General features: G+C 32.7%; 1 protein-coding gene across 1 annotated transcript in view; it reads right to left on the minus strand.

Annotated features, from left to right (window-relative positions):
- Window positions 1–16109, minus strand: part of LOC145260333 (ribosomal protein S6 kinase alpha-5-like) — a 427160-nt gene extending 411051 nt beyond the window's left edge. Inside the window, exon 1 of the mRNA XM_080118245.1 lies at window positions 15925–16109. Within this exon, the coding sequence (XP_079974371.1) occupies window positions 15925–16045 (121 nt within the window). The 5' untranslated portion in view covers window positions 16046–16109. The remainder of the gene's footprint in view (window positions 1–15924) is intronic.
- Between the last annotated feature and the right edge of the window lie 1322 nt (window positions 16110–17431).

Raw genomic sequence — 17431 nt, forward strand, 5'->3', positions numbered from 1 at the left:
GCCCCTTAATAAGACACTTTATCAAATCTCCATTACTAACGATTACTACGATATTATCCCATTGATTACTGTACATGCAATAACCCTTATCCCCGAGTGGCCACCGGGCCTTGATAAGTGGTGACTATCATGTAAAAAAAAAAAAAAAAAAAAAAAAAAAGTACTAGTGGACAGAAAAATCACCAGAGATCCATCCAACAAATCTGTCATAGTTTATTTTGTAGGATCAAAGTAAGTTGATGCCTCAAGTAAAAAACTTGGCACCACTCTCCTCCAAATATTCCTCCATTGTCCCTCTGACAGGCATTTACATAATACACAGTTATGTTTTTTGGTATTTGTGCTAGTTCCTTTGTACTTCTCGGTATCCTGGTTTGCTATTGGCTTCCTTCCATGTTATGGGTGTTTGCAGGTATCTTTCAGCTTTCTCATTTTTGTTGGTGCAGACTTTGGCCCACTTATTTTTTCTTCCACAAGCTTAACATATGGCACCCCATGCGGGATATTTTCAATTCTGATGAAAGCTTCTGTATCGTTCACAATACTTATATTTCACTGTATTTTTTGTCTTTTCCCTTCATCTAGTTCAACTAGTTGTCACATGTAAACCCCATGAAAGCTTCATGTCTGACCACAATTCATAGCTTCATGCAATGTCGAATCTTCACCTTTTGCTAGAAGTTGTTTATGAAATTCTTGATGCTTCGTTCCAGATATGAGTCGCTCTACAATTTGTTCCTGATTCCTGGGCATCTTAGAATTTGCATTTCATGGTTTCTAATTTTGCATCTAACTAAAAAGTCATCAAAATTCTCTAAATCCCTTTATTTGTATTGAGGCAAATAAAAACGAGCAATGTGGAAATTCACTTATGATAGTAATCTTTCTCCAAATTTTGCCAAATAACTTCTAGGTTATTTCTGTGAGCTTTATTTTCGAATGCCCAGGAGTTGTACCTTTTAAGCCTTTTCTCCTGACAGTAATAGAATGTGGTCAGTCTGTTTTCCTACTGACCAAAAAATAAAAGTTACATTGTTTAAAAAAGCCTGAATGCTTCCGTTGGGTCTGCGAATGTTCACCACATAATCTGTTCATTTTGTAGCCATTATTGTAATATTTAATCCCAGATAACAAATTCACACGTTTTTTTTTCTTTTTTTTTTTTTTTAAATCCTGCTGCTGCCACCATGAAATACCAATTGTTGTTTAGGAACAAAGAACACAGAACACATGCTATAGTGAAAACGACCATGATGGTTATATCTCTTATTATTTTACTATAATTCCCAAGGCAAAAGAGGTTCTTTTTAAGTAATCCCTTTTTTGAAAAGGGATTTAAGGGGAGGTAATGCTGTGCTGAACATTGTTTTCCCATGAAATGGAAACCGTGAATGAGCGGAACTCGTTAACGTCCCCACCTTAAATGTCTGGCTTCTACGAACCACGCCTTACTGCTTTTACAGTACCGCCCCCCCCCCAAAAAAAAAACAAAGTTCCAACCATTACACTCTTCTTTACAACTTGCCTCTTCTGAGCACTTATTAAAAAAAAATAATATAAACTGAAATATGGTTAGAAAAAGGATGGCGAAAGTACGTTTAAAACAGATTGCGTTAAAAAAAAAAAAAAAGAAAAAATAAATACAACTTACAGACAAAAAAAAATTGATCAAGTAGTTTTTTTTAGGAGGGGGGAAGGATCAATACATAAATAAAACTTAAAGGCCCCCTTCCCGGAAGGGGGCCTTTAAGTTTTATTTATTTATTTTATTGTTTATTTTTAACGCAAACTGTTTTAAATTGATCAAGTAATATATATGACGAGAATAATGGAAATAGTATTCCGATGAAATAGAGAAATAAAAAGGAACAAACCGAGTTATATGTTCATCAACGTTTCGTTTTTATTTCGAGACTTCATCTGGATGAATGAAATTAAGAAAACAAAAACATCAGTACAAATAACAAATGTTCTTGTGAAAAGTGTGACGCTCTTCTATTTCAGAAACGAAAAAGACGTTGAAAATTCAAAAAAAGGGGGAGGGGCTTGCGTTGTTAAAGAGAGGGAACTTTTTAATAACGCCATATAGCCGGTAATATATTTTTAAAAGATATGACGCAGTTAATATTCTTTCTAGTAAAAAATATGTCCGTTAAGATTCAAATATAGGTGTTTAACTGAAATGAAATGAGTGTGTTTTTGTTATGTAATTTATTGATTGAGATTATATGTATTAATTATTATAGGAGGTGCCTCTAGGTTGTGAGAGGGTTAGCCAGTGTCTATAATTAAATTATGTTCTTTTAATGGAAGCTTACTTATTAATGGTGCTACACATTATAGAAACCTCCACGTTGTTTAATTGTGTTTGAATTTGCAATAAGCGCTGATTCAAGATGTCTCCGGCACGGTTTATTTGAAATAAATTTAACCATTTTTGCTTGTTTTAAGTCAAAGGTATGATTATGCTGCAATTGTAACGTAATTGTAAGGTGTTCTCATTTCATTCTTTAGGTATGGGCAAAAATGGGCGGACAAAGATAGGGGGGGGGGAAATAGTTTTGAAAACCGATTTATCATAATTTTTTGTAGGTTTCCAACTACTTTTAAATTATATTTGAAAGATTAAAGACTAAACTTAATTTCCTAAAGGAAAAAAATATTTGTATACATGAAAAAAAAAAAAAAAAAATTATGAAAAATGTTTTCATGGCGAGCTAACCAATTTAGCTAAATTTTTAAGTTAAATAAAATAAATTCATTGTAAAAATCCTTTAAAAGGTAAGTATTAGTTTTCTGGGTCTATTTTAAAGATAATTAGTAAAGTCCTAAGATATTGAATTAAATAATAAAAAAAAAGAACAGCTTGTTTGTACAAAACATAAATTAATTAACCCAAAAACCGAGTGATTCTGCCGTTTGCAAAACGCAACAAACTAAAATTTTGTAAATACGGAATATACGAAGGCCCAAAATTTCAGGCAGTCGAAAGACCGAAAAGTATGTTATGTAATTAAAAGGGAGGAAGGGGGTATGATAGTTTGTTCCCCCCCCAGTCGTGCATCCGTACATTCCTATTCTGAACGTTTGTATAAATTTTTCCATTTTTTAATTTAATTATTTTTCTATGTTCCTGTTTTTAAATTAAATTTTTTTTAATTATTGTTCAACATTATATAAAAATTATATTGCGCTGAAAGTTTCACATTCTTGCAAGTAAGGAAATCATTAAATTCTTGCATATAAAAACTATGTGAAACCTGTAATTTAAAAAAAAAAAAAAAAAAGAAATATTTTTGCTATTATAATTGGGGAGGGGGGTAAAATATTAAATAAACAATGCTTAATTCGATGGTAATATCGGTAGTTCGAGAAATTCATTTATCTTTGAGTTATATCGAATTCATCAATATGGACTTTAGGGGTATCTTTCGTAATGTTCCGGTAAAAATTAAATAATTTTTTTTTAAATTGTTATAATTTACGATGCTTTATTTTCATAAAAAAAGCAAAAATTCTTGCATTTTTTTTTTTACTACAGAAAACCATACCTTAAATAAAAGTATTTTTGTTTAAACAAAATTAAACATTTCCACTAAGATTTAAATAAAAATAATGAGTTTATTATATTCCGTAATCACTATTTTATAAATACTGAAAATTTCATTAAAATTGGTTAATTTCCTGATTTTTGGTAAATTTTTAAGTAAAGGGAGGGGTCAAAATGTTTATACATTTTGAACATCGGTATTCATTTCGCCCGTAGCTATCTTTCTCTCGTCTGTTGACCCCGACAAAGTGTCAAACAAATAAAAGAAATACTTTGAACTCACTTTTTTTGAGAGACATTTATTTTCTTATTTTTTTTCCATTTTAAATTTTTACAAGGCTGTCACCGGCTAGTGGTAATTCATTGTCGTCTGCTTTCCTTCTCCTGCCATTCATGCCGTCACGTCTCTTCTACTCCACTCTCTCACTGCCCTGCTGTAATCTCTGCATGATGTCACCAGTTCTACCTCCTACTGCTCCTCTCTTTATTTCACTGCAGGACTGTTATCTACGTGACGTCACCGCACATTATGGTACACAATGAATGAGAGAATAATGCACTTAGAGAATTGCTATTTCTTATATCTCTTATGTTCACTGATCCTTTTTTTTTCTGATTTACACTGGGTTTCACAAACGTATCTATGGTGGCAATTTTGGCAAGGAAACAGTGTATATGCCTACATTGGAAACTGGTTTGTTTTGGAGATGTTTTGCTGTTTTTAATATTTGTCTTATAGTCTGTGGTGTAGTTTGTATCATTAGAATTCCTAGTTTGTTTAGTGTGTTGCCAATTATTGCATTATTGGTGTGTGTAGGTAAAAGAAGGTGTCTGTTTATGAGAGAAATGTCTGATGTATATGATTTTTGTTTATTTATTCTGGAAAATAAATGTGTGGCTTTTTGCTTAGCATTTAATATGAAATATGTGGAATATTGCAAGGTTTTCAAAGTGTTTGTGAGGTATTTGAATTCTTCGTCCAGATATTCTGGACTGCAAATTCTGAATGCATGTCGGAAGAAACTAATTATCATACCTGTTTTTATTTTGTTGTTATCGTGTGAGTAGAAATGTATGTAATTATTTTTGTGTGTAGTTTTGCGGTGAAATTTGAAGGATAGTTTATTATTGGATCTTATAATAAATATGTCCAGAAAAGGTAATGAGTGATTATTTTCTGTTTCATAGGTGAACTTTATGGAGGGTTCGATCGTCTAATTTGTCTTTAATGTTATCTATGTGCGTGTTTTCAGGAAGAAAAATTAAAATATCGTCAATGTGTCTAAAATATTCTGTGTTTGGAGGTAATCTGAATTTGAAACGATCAAATTCTAAAAATTCTAAGAAAAGGCAGGCTAATACTAATATATATAAAGAAAGTCATTTTTAAACAATGTGATAATGTGAAATCGTTAGCATTACAATGCTAATCTCACAAGTTTGAATTATTGTGAAGTTATCTGCTTGGCTTTATTTCTTCAAGATGGCGAGGCGAGAGTCCCATTTTTGCTTACTCGCAAAACTTGACCTTCTTTTAGTTAAAATAATTATTTAAACTAATTTTTTAGTTAAAAACTAAAACTACTTGATTAATTTACACGATTTTTGGAATATGGCATCTTCGTTCCATGACAGGTGCATGCATCATAAAGATTTAACTGTATTTTTACTGATTCTAATCAGCACGAGCTTAGGATGAGGCTCAAGTAGACGATAATAGCCTGGCTCTTGTTAATGTTTGTTTCTTTTTGATATTGATTTTAAATATAAATTTCCTCAAAACCTCTGGCCTTGATAGAGGGGAGAATAAAACTTACTGCTATCGTTTCAAATGATCTGAAATAACAGCAAGGGGAGACTTGATTCCAAATATTCCTCATATATTATATCTCCCCTCTTTTGAAAATAAAGTATGATTATGAATATCTCCATTATTAAATAATCTTTATATGCTGTGAAATTTACTTTATGTCTGAAAATCAAAGAGGAGAGATATAACATATGAAAAATATTTGAAATCAAGTCTCCCCTTGCTGTTATTTCAGATAATTTGAAACCATAGCAAGTTTTAATCTCCTTTCCATCAATGCCAGAGGTTTTGGGGGAATATCAAATATTTTGTAATTCATATGCAAAACTAGGAAAATAAATGACTGATTAAAATATCTTATGTCTGTAAAAAAAGTGCCAAAAATAAGTTCTGGGTGATGCATGATCCTCTTAATGTGCTACCTTAAGGCAAATATCACATAGCCCACTGCATAATTCAGGTTATTACCTTTCCAACGAGCCTTCATTTGTTAAATTCTAATCAATAGTCGCTGAGATTTGGAACATAAAATTGACAAAAAAGGTGGTATATATGGATATATCTATACTCATAGCTAAATTGAATATTGAAATGCTCATATCTTTGGTTTTAGGGGATGAAAATACATGAAAATTTGCAGACTTTTTGAAGATTATAATACAATTCTATGGTCAAAATCTTATAACAATTGGTAAAAAAGAACCTATATTTTCGAAGCAATAAAATATGCCCAAATTTGCCTACATTTGTATATATAGTGTCCTGCAGGCCAGCCTCAGTTTGCTGCTTCAGTTGTCTCCTCTGTGGCCTTGTCAGGCCACTAATATCCGTTTATTTACTTTTATGAATTTTTTTTTGCTACATAAAATACCTTTAGATATTTTTGTCGTTTTTTTTTTTTTTTTTCAAATAAATATTTATTTTCACACAATTTTAAAAATTTATTGTATCTATAATAATGAATCTCACCTGTCTGTTTAAATGTATGTATGTATGTATATAAAATCGGAAACATTTTGAAGACCGTCCCCTTGGATGATAAATATCGAAAAATTGGCCAAAACATTAATTTCTTTCCACCTCAATTGGGCACTTTTCTACAGGGAGGGGTTGCTTTTTTCGCCGATATTTTTTAAAGTCACCCCCCCCTCTAATTTAAATATAAATAAGAATATTCGTAACCTTTTCTTCAAATTTTTTTATTTACATTTCTTTTTCAAAAATATTTAATATGCCCAATTACGTTTCTTTAATGAATGTGGAAAACCTGTGCAATCTATTACGGTCTTTGCAGTCAATTACTTTACTTTAGTCTAGGCACCGCCAAAACTGGGGGGGCAGGTCAGTACTTTTTGACGGACCGTCTTTTTAAAAATCTACCAAAAATCAGGTAATTATCCGATCAATACGAAATTTTCAGCGATTATTAGGAGAAGAATGAACTTTATAACAGTGTACTTATTTTTCATAAACGATATTTATATATATATATTTTTTTGCTTACAAAACCCCCCCTTGTTTTGAAGTGGGAACAAATATGCTTAAAATAATCATCTGAAACTGAACAAAACATATTGTGTTGTTGTAAGGGACAGAATTATAGATTAAAAAAAAAAAAAAAAATTGTTTGCATACCTTATTTTGACGTCTGAATATCAGAACTTCGATTGTGTTTAATTATCCCGCTTTTGAGTTTTGAAGTGTGAAATTCGGTGAATATGTTAAGTAAAATAATTAATTTTAAGTTAAGCAAAACAAAAAAAAAATTTTTTAATATTTATACAAAAAAAGCCATTTTAAAATTTTTGATAAATAAATTAACAATTTTTTTTTAGCGAGCCGAATAATGCATGACCATTATTAAACAGGGCATGCTTTGAATAATCGATACAAAAAAAAAAAATTCGATAAATATTGTGCCCTTTGTGTTAAAAATAGCATCATTTTTTTCGATCTCGTTTGAAAACGTTTGCTGCCTTTCGACTACGGTGGACCAAACGCGCTGAAATAATTTTTTTTTATTCTGCTTTAAATTGCCCCCCCCCCCTCATTTTGGGGAGCCTGGCCCCCACACACATACACATTAAAAACCAAACTCATACAAATGGTCACCTATTTGGTACTGGCCAGCCTCAGCTTAATAATACATTGAAATTTTCGTCACTGAAAAATAAGTTTTTTTGGCCTGTTTGGTTTTCCATAGTTTTCTTATCATCAAAAGAAAACGTAAACAGAGTCGATCTGAACTCTACGTCGACGCGAAATATCTGGTTACCTATATGAATAAGTGGAATTATTTGAAATTCAGGTACTTATATTATAATATTTTTGCATATTCTCTTAGAAAATCATCCTAAATCTTAGTTAGACAATAAATAAATAAATTAATTATTTCAAAAACCCTTTTTTTTTTTTTAATATTTAAGTACGTTTTTTGTGCAAGACAAAAAATGTCAATTGTTAACTTTTGGGGAAAATTTAACATTTAAAATTGAATTAAAAATAGTAGAAAAAGTTTTACATTATTCTGTTTTCTATATGATAAAATTCAGGGTTTTATCTTTCTGGAAAAAAAAAAGTTACTCAGAAATAATGGATTTTAATAAATGTAATTTAGTTTTAAAAAACAACAACAACTTGATTTTGCGGCCATTTTTGGCGGTGCCTACTTTAGTCCGTCTGAAAACCTTGCTAATATTACATGTCCTGTACTTACGAAAATCCATTCACTTAATCAGGCAATCTCTAACAACCGCACTCCCAAAACAAAGATGGCGGAAATACCAACCGGAAGCCACATTCTGGTTGTATGAACTTAAATTTCTTCTTAACATGGTATCAAGCAAACTACTCTAACCTATTATCTCATTTATATTTTTTACACTTTTATTAAGTCTTTTTGAAATAATATATTGAATATATTAACACAAGAAGTGTTGAAACTGGGATAGTTTTTTTTTAAAATTGGGTGTTCCTGTGTGGTTTCGTGTTTCGTTTCATGCTTGGTGGTTTCCGTTCCGTAACTGCATTAACTGTAGCCATTTCCGGCATCTTTGTTTTGGGAGCGCAATTTTTAGAGATTGCGCCTAACTATGACCATTTTTAATGTTTTGTTGAGAAGAAATTGAAAGGAATTTGAAAGCATTTAAACTGTCAAATAGAAAGTCATACTTTTGAAAACTCCTTCACTTGAAAAAAGTCATTAATTTTTGTGAAAATATTCATATTTTTAGAACTGTTAAACAGTTATTCATTTCTGTGGAAATGTAGGCACCTCCATAGTTTTATGTAAAGCGTCAACGTTTTACACAATAACAGCAACGTCATCATTTCGTGTGTTTACTATTTTCTGTGTCAATTTCTATGGATGGGCATTGGTGCTATAATGGTTAATGGAAGTAACGTTCGTTTTGTTATCAGATTTTCATATTTACATTGTAAAACAAATTTTAATGAAATACACAGACAAGAGTTAATGAAATAAAATTAATTTTAACGTCCTCTGTTGTCACTTATGTATCTAAAGATAATGTTGCTTAAAGGCCTTCATACTTTTTTGGAAAAATGCGCAAAAAATCAAGTTCACCCTCTATCAATTTAAATAATCAAATCCAAACAATTTTTTTAGGCCGCTTTTGGATTTTTATTATCTCAAGAGACATATATTCTATTCTTTGAATATATATATATTTTTGATATTGGAAACCTGTTATAAAAAAATCTTTGTTTAAACTTCATATCACAGAATATTGGAATTTAATATCATTTAAAGCTTTTTAAAAATAATTATTTTTTAGAATTTGTTTTTTTATTTGTAATTCAAATAATTATACTACCGAGAAAAAATATCAAGAAAAAGTGTTTATTTTATTTAACATAATATTGATTCAATGTCCAGTTTTATTTACAACTATAAGGTAAGTGAAATAAATAACAGGATTATCTATATAACTATTTCTTTTAATTATTTGATCTTTTCAGCTTTAAAAAAATGTTGAAATTTTTATGGGCCTACATTTATTTTGTTTAGTTTTTGTAACATGAAATATAGGGGGATGTAGAACACCTAAAGAAAAAAAAAGTTCCTTTAATATATTTAACGGAACCATAAACAAATTCCTAATGAACCGCCCCCCCTTAAGTAAACACTTCATCAAATTTCCATGCTAACGTACTTGCAATAACCCTTATCCCTGAGTGGCTTCCGGGTCTTGATAAGTGGTGACCACCGTGTAAAAAAAAAAAAAAGTTTAATAATGAGTAAATATCGAACATTTCAGGAAAATATGACTATTATTTAATTTTTGTAAGATTGTTAAACCATGGGTATGTTTACGGCTTCAAAAACGTCACTACATAGAAACGTTGTTATAAAGCGTCGATAATGTAAACACGATTTTTGTCTCGCATTTTCATTATTTTTATGCTGTAAAAATTTTTTTTTTAAATATTAGTTTATTTGAAGCTTCTTTTAAATGGTAAAAAAAGTTAGGATGATAATATTAAATTACAGTTACATCGGGTTACATATTGGGGGGGGGGGTAAAACTGTGGCGCACGTTGGATGTACCTATGGAAATGCGTTCCTTTTTTTCACCGGGGAATTAGAATCAGGCTATCACCGTCTATTTGAGCTTTATCATAAACTACTGTTGATCAGAATCGATTTAATATGCTGGAAAGTCCTGTTTTTATTATTATTATCTAAGTTTAATTAATTTTTTAAAAAGGTTAAATTTATCTTACCGTCTAGTTACTAGTTTGGCAAAACGGGGGTGGGGGTCACGAAACAAAAAACTGGCAAAAGAAAAAAAAGAAAACTCCCGAGCAACATCGGGTAGCTACAATTAGTTTACCAAATGACAATTTCTTTCTTTTTTCTTTAGTGCGTTTTAAGTATAAAGTCTAATCACGTGAGAAGAAAAAAATATTTTTGTTAAACTGCTCGTTTGTTTTGTTTATTTGTTATTTGCCATTTAATATTTCTTGAAGTTTTACTCAAAACAAAGAAATATCATAAAAGGTTAGGCATTAATCATTAAAAAGTTAGGCATTTATTTGAAGCCCCGAGATCCTCTTTACTCCTTATTTACTTGCCTCCTCGCAAGGGCAAAGTTATAAACAAGGTCGGCTTTTAATGTAGGGAAAAAGGAGGTAATGGTGTTTTGAGACCAAAATAATAATTGCCTCGGTGTGGGAGGATTCTATATTTACTGAGGACAGCATTAATTACTTTATTCGTAAATCAAAAATATAATTCATTCACAAATTAAACATGAGGTGGGCGGCACGTTTTATGCTTTTCTACGGTACTCCATCAATCACTCAAATTAATCAATCAATGACAGGCATTAGAAAAAATCGTCTGCTATGAATATTAAAATTAAAACCGGTGCTTTTTTACGTCTGTTCTGAATATTTAAACCCATTTTACGATTTAAATATTTGCCGATTTTACAGTATTTTTAATTAATTTATTTTTATTTGAATACTATACTTTGTTTTTTTCTGTCCGTAATCAGATTGAGGCAATTTTTCACGTTTTAAAAATAAATATTGTAATTTGTTTTTAATACATTTTTTTATTCATTTTTTATTGTTTAAACAATTCCAAGACTTCGTTTCGTTTTTTTTTTTTTTTTTTTTTTTTTCTTCCATGAAGTTCTTATTCACTTGCCTCGTCATGAGGGCAAAATTAGATACTAGGTTGTTTTTTTTTTTAATACGAGGAAAATTCAGTTCTCCAATAAGATGCACTCTGGATTGGGACAAAAATAAAAATTAACTTTTCCTGACCGAGGACAGAAAAGATAAAATATATCAAAACAGATACTAAAAGAATATTGTAAAATCGGCAAATATGGTTGTTGTTGTTTTTTTTTTTTTTTAATGATTGCAATTGATTGGCTAATTTGAGTCACGTGCAATAAATCTTTGATTGTGATTGGTGGAGTACCGTGAAAAACAAAAGTGCTGTTGATACAAAACCATCAAAAGTGTCAATGAATCAACCCCATGTCTATCTTTGACTCACTTGTAGGAACAGTTATTACACTTGATCCTAGCTCGAAGGTCAGATTTATATAATAGCTCAAAGGCGCTTGTTCAAAATGAGAACGAAGATAAAAAATATTGAATTTCAATTAAAATAAGGTTATCTACTTAATTGTCATGTCGGAATTAGAAAAATATCCGAAAATTACGAAAAACGATAAAGTAAAATTAATTATTAATGAAAATAGTTTTCGTAGAAAATTGCAAGTTTTACTTAAATAAAAAAAAAAAAGCAGGCGAGTGTGTGTGATAACAGGGGAAGTAACTACAGTCTTAATGATAATGGCAGATTAATGATCCGTGAAATCGTGAAAGTACACGTTTTATGTAATAATACAGTAAAATGCTATTCATTGCGACATTTCAGTTAAGTAAATAACATCGGTTTTTAATGGAAATTCATTTTTTTGATTTGCGTTCTAATTTAGAACTAGCCGGTAGCCCGGCGTTTCCTGATCGTGCAATACGCCTAAACATGATATTTTAATTTATGCAAATTGCGTATGCATTATAGAATCAATCATCTATTGTTTATTATATATTTATGAGGAATAATTTACCCGATGGACTAATTCACAAAAATGTTTTTTAAAGATTTAAAATAATAATAAGGATAATGTCGTTCATCAAATTCCGTCTGTGATTGTTTACAATATCACGTCAGCTGCTATTTGCGCTTGACGATGAATGCCCTGGAAAAGTCACTTCTGATTAATGTTTAGTTTTAAATATTCAAACAAAAGAAATGATTTGCAGTGATTTTAAATGGTACCTCTTCTTTTATCGTAAATTGCACTCATTAATAAGAAAATGAAAAAATTGTGAGGTACACCCGGGTTTGAACAGGGGATCATTTGATCTGTAGTTGAATGCTCTACCAATCAGCTATATCTTCAAATGGCAATAAATCTGTTTTTTTTTTGTTTTTTTTTAAGAAGAAATGATTTGCTGAGATTTTATTATTTCCCTTGTCCAGTGTAATGTAAAATATTCCTATGTAAAAATTCTTTATTTTTTTTTTATCTGTAAGAGAGAAAGACTATTTTTAAGATCGGATTTATTTGATTTTCGATACTTATCAGATGAATTTTTGCACAAAACATATCTAAGAACACTGCCAAACATATAAATTCCCTTTGCGTAAAGTTCTATCATTAAATCATTTCTCTCTGATAGGCTCATAAGAGTAGCGGTTGATGGGCAGAAATCAGAGGCTCACAGTATTAATGCTGGAGTTCCTCAGGGGTCTATCCTGGGCCCAACTCTCTTCTTGATCTACACCAATGATGTACAAAAACACATACTAAAATCATTCGTTGACATCTTTGCTGATGACATGACTATCTATGGCAACACATCAAAGGCTGTAAATGACAATGTTCTCTCTGATTCTCTCTCTTCAGATCTTGAGCGCGTGGTACAGTGGGGGAAGAGGTGGCTGGTTACTTTTAATGCATCTAAAACCAAGCTCCTATCATTACATCATAAACGCTCTAATCCCTATTTGGCATCGAGAGAAATGAATAGCTCTCGTCTAGGGGGAGGCCCCATGTTTTAATAAGCTTCTAGGTTTGACCTTTACTCCTGATCTGAAATGGAACACATACATCAAGTCTGTGGCCAAGGTCGCTGGGAAAATGGTGGGATCCTTCTACCGCTCCAGAAGATATCTCACTGCTGATGCAATTCTCTATCTATATAAAAGCCAAGTACGTCCAAGGATGGAGTACTGCTGCCACATCTGGGCAGGAGTTGGTAAAAAAGCCTATCCTGCCTTGACAGAGTACAAAATAGATTTTGTGGCTTGGTGGGGGATGCCCTTTCCTCTTCCCTACAACCTCTCTCCCACAGAAGAGACGTTGCGAGCCTGTCTGTTTTAGCATCATTTCCATGTTGCTTGTCTGAGCTCCATTCTCTGGTTCCCCCTCGCCAATCTTTCACGAAAAACACCCGACTAGCTGAAACCACTGTCAATAATTTTCCCCACTCTTTATCCGTGCCTAAATCAAAACGTAGATTCCATGAACAAAGCTTCTTTCTTAGAACTGCACGCCTGTGGAACTCTCTGCCGCCTTCCTGTCCCCCCCCCCGACTACAACTTGGATGTCCTCAAGTCCAACACAAACAAATTCCTGATGAACCGCCTCCTTAAGTAATGACACCTTGTCAAATCTCCAATACTAACTATTACTACGATACTATCCCATTGATTACTGTACACGCAATAACCCTTATCCCCGAGTGGCTCCTGGGCCTTGATAAGTGTGGTGACCACCATGTAAAAAAAAAAAAAAATTTACAAGATAGGCTTAGCCGTTTCAGAACCTATGAGGAAGGAACTCAACTCGTACGCGCACACAAAATGACTTTTATATAATCGTAGAAATATGTATTTTTCACTCCTCATTGAATGTAGGTGTGGGGTCCAGATGGGTGAACGTTTTGCGTGATCGGACCTGTAGGTATTCCCCATTAGGAGTATTTCCATAGATCGGCAATAAAACCAATTCTTACTCTTTTTCGAAGGAGGAGGTGATGCCTGGGAGGATGGTCTCTTGGGACCAATTAGAAATATGAGCACTTACGTTACCGTGCTGATATAACATTATTTAAAAAGGCATTCTTAACATGGGAAGAGAGGGTATTTTTCAACTATTCTGTACTTTCACCTAACAATTTAATAATGATAAAAAAAAAGATATCGTAAAATTCGAATTCAACTTGAAAATACTATTTAAAAAATAGAACGGTAACATAAGTGCATAAGCATCGAAATATGCCTCATTCACACACATGGGTCGGCCCCGTTGCTGTTAGAATATGACAATATTACATAAGGCCGAAAGTTAGGGAGGAAAAGCCAGCGCTGTCGAGGAAAACACACTGGCTGGTTATATTGAACTCCTATAAAATACAAAATTTTATTGGTTAGTTTTGTTTGATTTTGCAATCTATCACCACAAACGCCGGTGACAGGAAAAATTCACCTGAGGCGAGGCGCTGGCGTAGGAACACTGGCGAGTTTGTTTACAGTTTTGCTGTTCTGCCCTTTTTTTTTTTTTCTTTTTAGAGTCAGGATTATATTGAAGTGGTTAGCTTCCAAAAAATAACTATCAAAGCTTCCAAAAAATAACTATCAAAATTTAATGATTAGTTTTGTTTTACTTTGCAAACGGTGACAAGAAAAAGTAATCCACCTTATTAAAAAAAAAATGTCGGTGCTTATGCACTTTTGTTACCGCGCTAATTTTAAAAAAAATAGTATTTTCAAGTTTTACATGTTTTATATTAAATTGTTAAGTGAAAGCAGAGAACAGTTAGAAAACACCTTCCCTCCACATGTTAAGAATGGCTTTCTAAATAACATTATTCCAGCACGGTAAAAAAGTACATAATTATCTAACAACTTGAGGAGATGGAATTAATGTCATCGGTTGCAAAGTATGAATTAATTGTTAAAATTGGATAGCCATTTTTAAAATGGCATTTTAGAAGCGTACCGGGGCGGACCGCTTCATAATCCTCTGATTCTGCAAAAAGCCATGAATAGCCTCACAAGTATTCCTCTACGAGAGCACCTCAGGCTATAAAGAACGAAGGGGGTGTACATACCTTCCAGTACTGGCAGACTAGAGTTTTGTTTGTTTGTTTGTTTGTTTTTACCCAAGTGCTCAAATTTATTTAATAAATAAATGAGTATTTATCTCCTTCCCACTGCCTGAAAATGTGACACGACACAAAAGTCGGAAAGTGAGAGTGAAAGCCAGCACCCTCAGATGAGGAGCATTCTGGCCTGCAAAAAATGCCTGGGCATCCGGCATTCCTCGGTAGAGACGCCTCATGTGATTGACAAACTAACTTGTTTCCAGAAAGAGAAGGTAGAACCTGGGAGGTTGAACCTTCTAGAATTACACAGGACCAGCAACATACCGTTGTCAGCAGGGAAAAGAACATTTCAGAGATGGCCCGGACTTTGTTAATTTTGATGCAGAGGTAAAAAAATATATATATAAATAAAGTAAAGCAGAAACCGACAAGAAAGATAAACAAACAATAATAATACGCGGTTTTATTGTACGTAAATAATAAAACAAAACAAAACAAAAAAAAAATGTCTTGTTGACATTTTGCAATAATATCGATTCTTCTTCCCTTTTTTTTTCTAGTCAAACTTTCTCTCTCTCTCTTTCCTCTTCATTCCAACTATTTCTTTTTCTCTTCCTTTCACGTCTCTAAGTAAATCTCTCCCTTTCCCTCCAACTCTCTCTCTCTCTCTCTCTCTCTCTGGCCTCTTTTCACTTCTTTCACTTTCCTTCTTTTTTTTTTTAACTCTAATTCTTTCTTTTTCAATACTTCCTTTCACCCCTTCCTCTCTCGTTCACCAACGAAAGATATAAAAACATTTGTTTTCATAATGCGACAATCCTCACGCAACTGAACCAAAAAGAAAAACACATTTAGGGAAATACATTAAGAGAGGGGGGATTTGCAACAATGCGTCCGTCCTTACCATTCCGTAGCTCGTGGGTGACCGTCTCCTGATTAATATCTGCCGGGTGTCCAACGCTAACAGGTTCATTTTTATTATTATCCACCACAGCTGTGGAAGAACAGGCTGCAGAGGCTGCCATGTCGGAAACACGACAAGCAAAAACAAACAAGTGAGAAGATAGTGAGACAGAGAGAGGGAAGATAGAGAAAGAGGGAGATCGAAAAAGAGGGAGAGGGAGAGAGATGGAGAGCAGAAAGGAATAGTAACGAGGTGGGAGGAAGGTTTGTTTTGGTGGCGTTTGAGTAATAGTAAGAGTAGATTCGTAATCGGAGGAGGAATTTAAACTCGGAAGAATGTGAAACAATTTATTGTATGGAAGACTGAGAAAGACAAAAATAAAAATAATAAAAAAGTAAAATATCGAAGCGGTTGAAGAAATCAGGAGACTGAGAAAATAAATTCAGAACTGAAAAAACAAATCTATTAAAACTAGTAAAAGTTTTTTTTGTGTGTGTGTTTTTTTTAAGAACGTATCTTCATAGCTGTCGATATTGTTTCGGTAAAATCCGGCAACAAATTACGACAACAGCCGAAAGTCAAGCACAAGCACACAAAATGAAAGCTGAGTTTCTGAAACCGAAACACACATACGTTCCATTTTTATTGATATATTCATTTTGTTGTATTTTATTATCATTTTTGTCATTGTTTTTTTTTTTGTTGTTGTTGTTTTTTGGGGGGTATTGTATTTATTATTTTCTAGAATTTTGTTCAGTCACGCGCACGCGGTCATGTAAAAAAAAAAAAAATACAATGCAACCATATAAAAAAAAAAAACAGTACTTTTTCCATTTTACGAATTCGGGTTTACTTTTGTATAGTCGCCTTTCGTCTGCCGTCATTACTCTTTACCAGGAAATATAGGGGCTTATTACTACCTAAAAGAATATTGTGCTATAAAACCCTCATAATAATTTCTACTGAACAATCGCCTTTACTAGTAGTAATTTATTATTTCATCGTTAGAGTGATTTCTTTAGCTAACTGGTCCAAGTAAAGGAAGTGGGTCTTGCAGAAGAGCCTCGTTCTGAAAAGTCTGAAAAGTTAGGTCATGTGACATCTGACACCGGTGATAAAAACATTAAAATACATTAAAACTCTGAAGAATTTCCGTCATGATGCAACCTAAGTTAACTAAGAGGCGAGGCAAGGCACTATTTGTGTTTCAAACTTAAAACGCACTTTAAAATATGTAAAAACACTAAAACCTTTTTTTCAGTTTGTTGTCGTTTTTGGGGAGGGTTAGAGTCAGAGACGCCCCTTGCCCCTATTATTCCAAAGACCCAGGTATGCAAACACACTTTGCAATATTTTTCAATAATTATTTTTCAAAAGTTTTCTGGTACTAGTGCACTTTGCACTTATTGATCCGTGCTGCAATAACGTTATTATTTAGAAAGCCATTCTTAAAATGGGGAGAGGGAGGGTGTTTTGTGCCTTGCCTATTCTGTACTTTAACCTTACA

Source organism: Euprymna scolopes, chromosome 36 (genome assembly GCF_053919585.1).
Source record: "Euprymna scolopes isolate OS-2025 chromosome 36, ASM5391958v1, whole genome shotgun sequence".
NCBI classification, from domain to species: Eukaryota; Metazoa; Mollusca; class Cephalopoda; order Sepiida; family Sepiolidae; genus Euprymna; species Euprymna scolopes.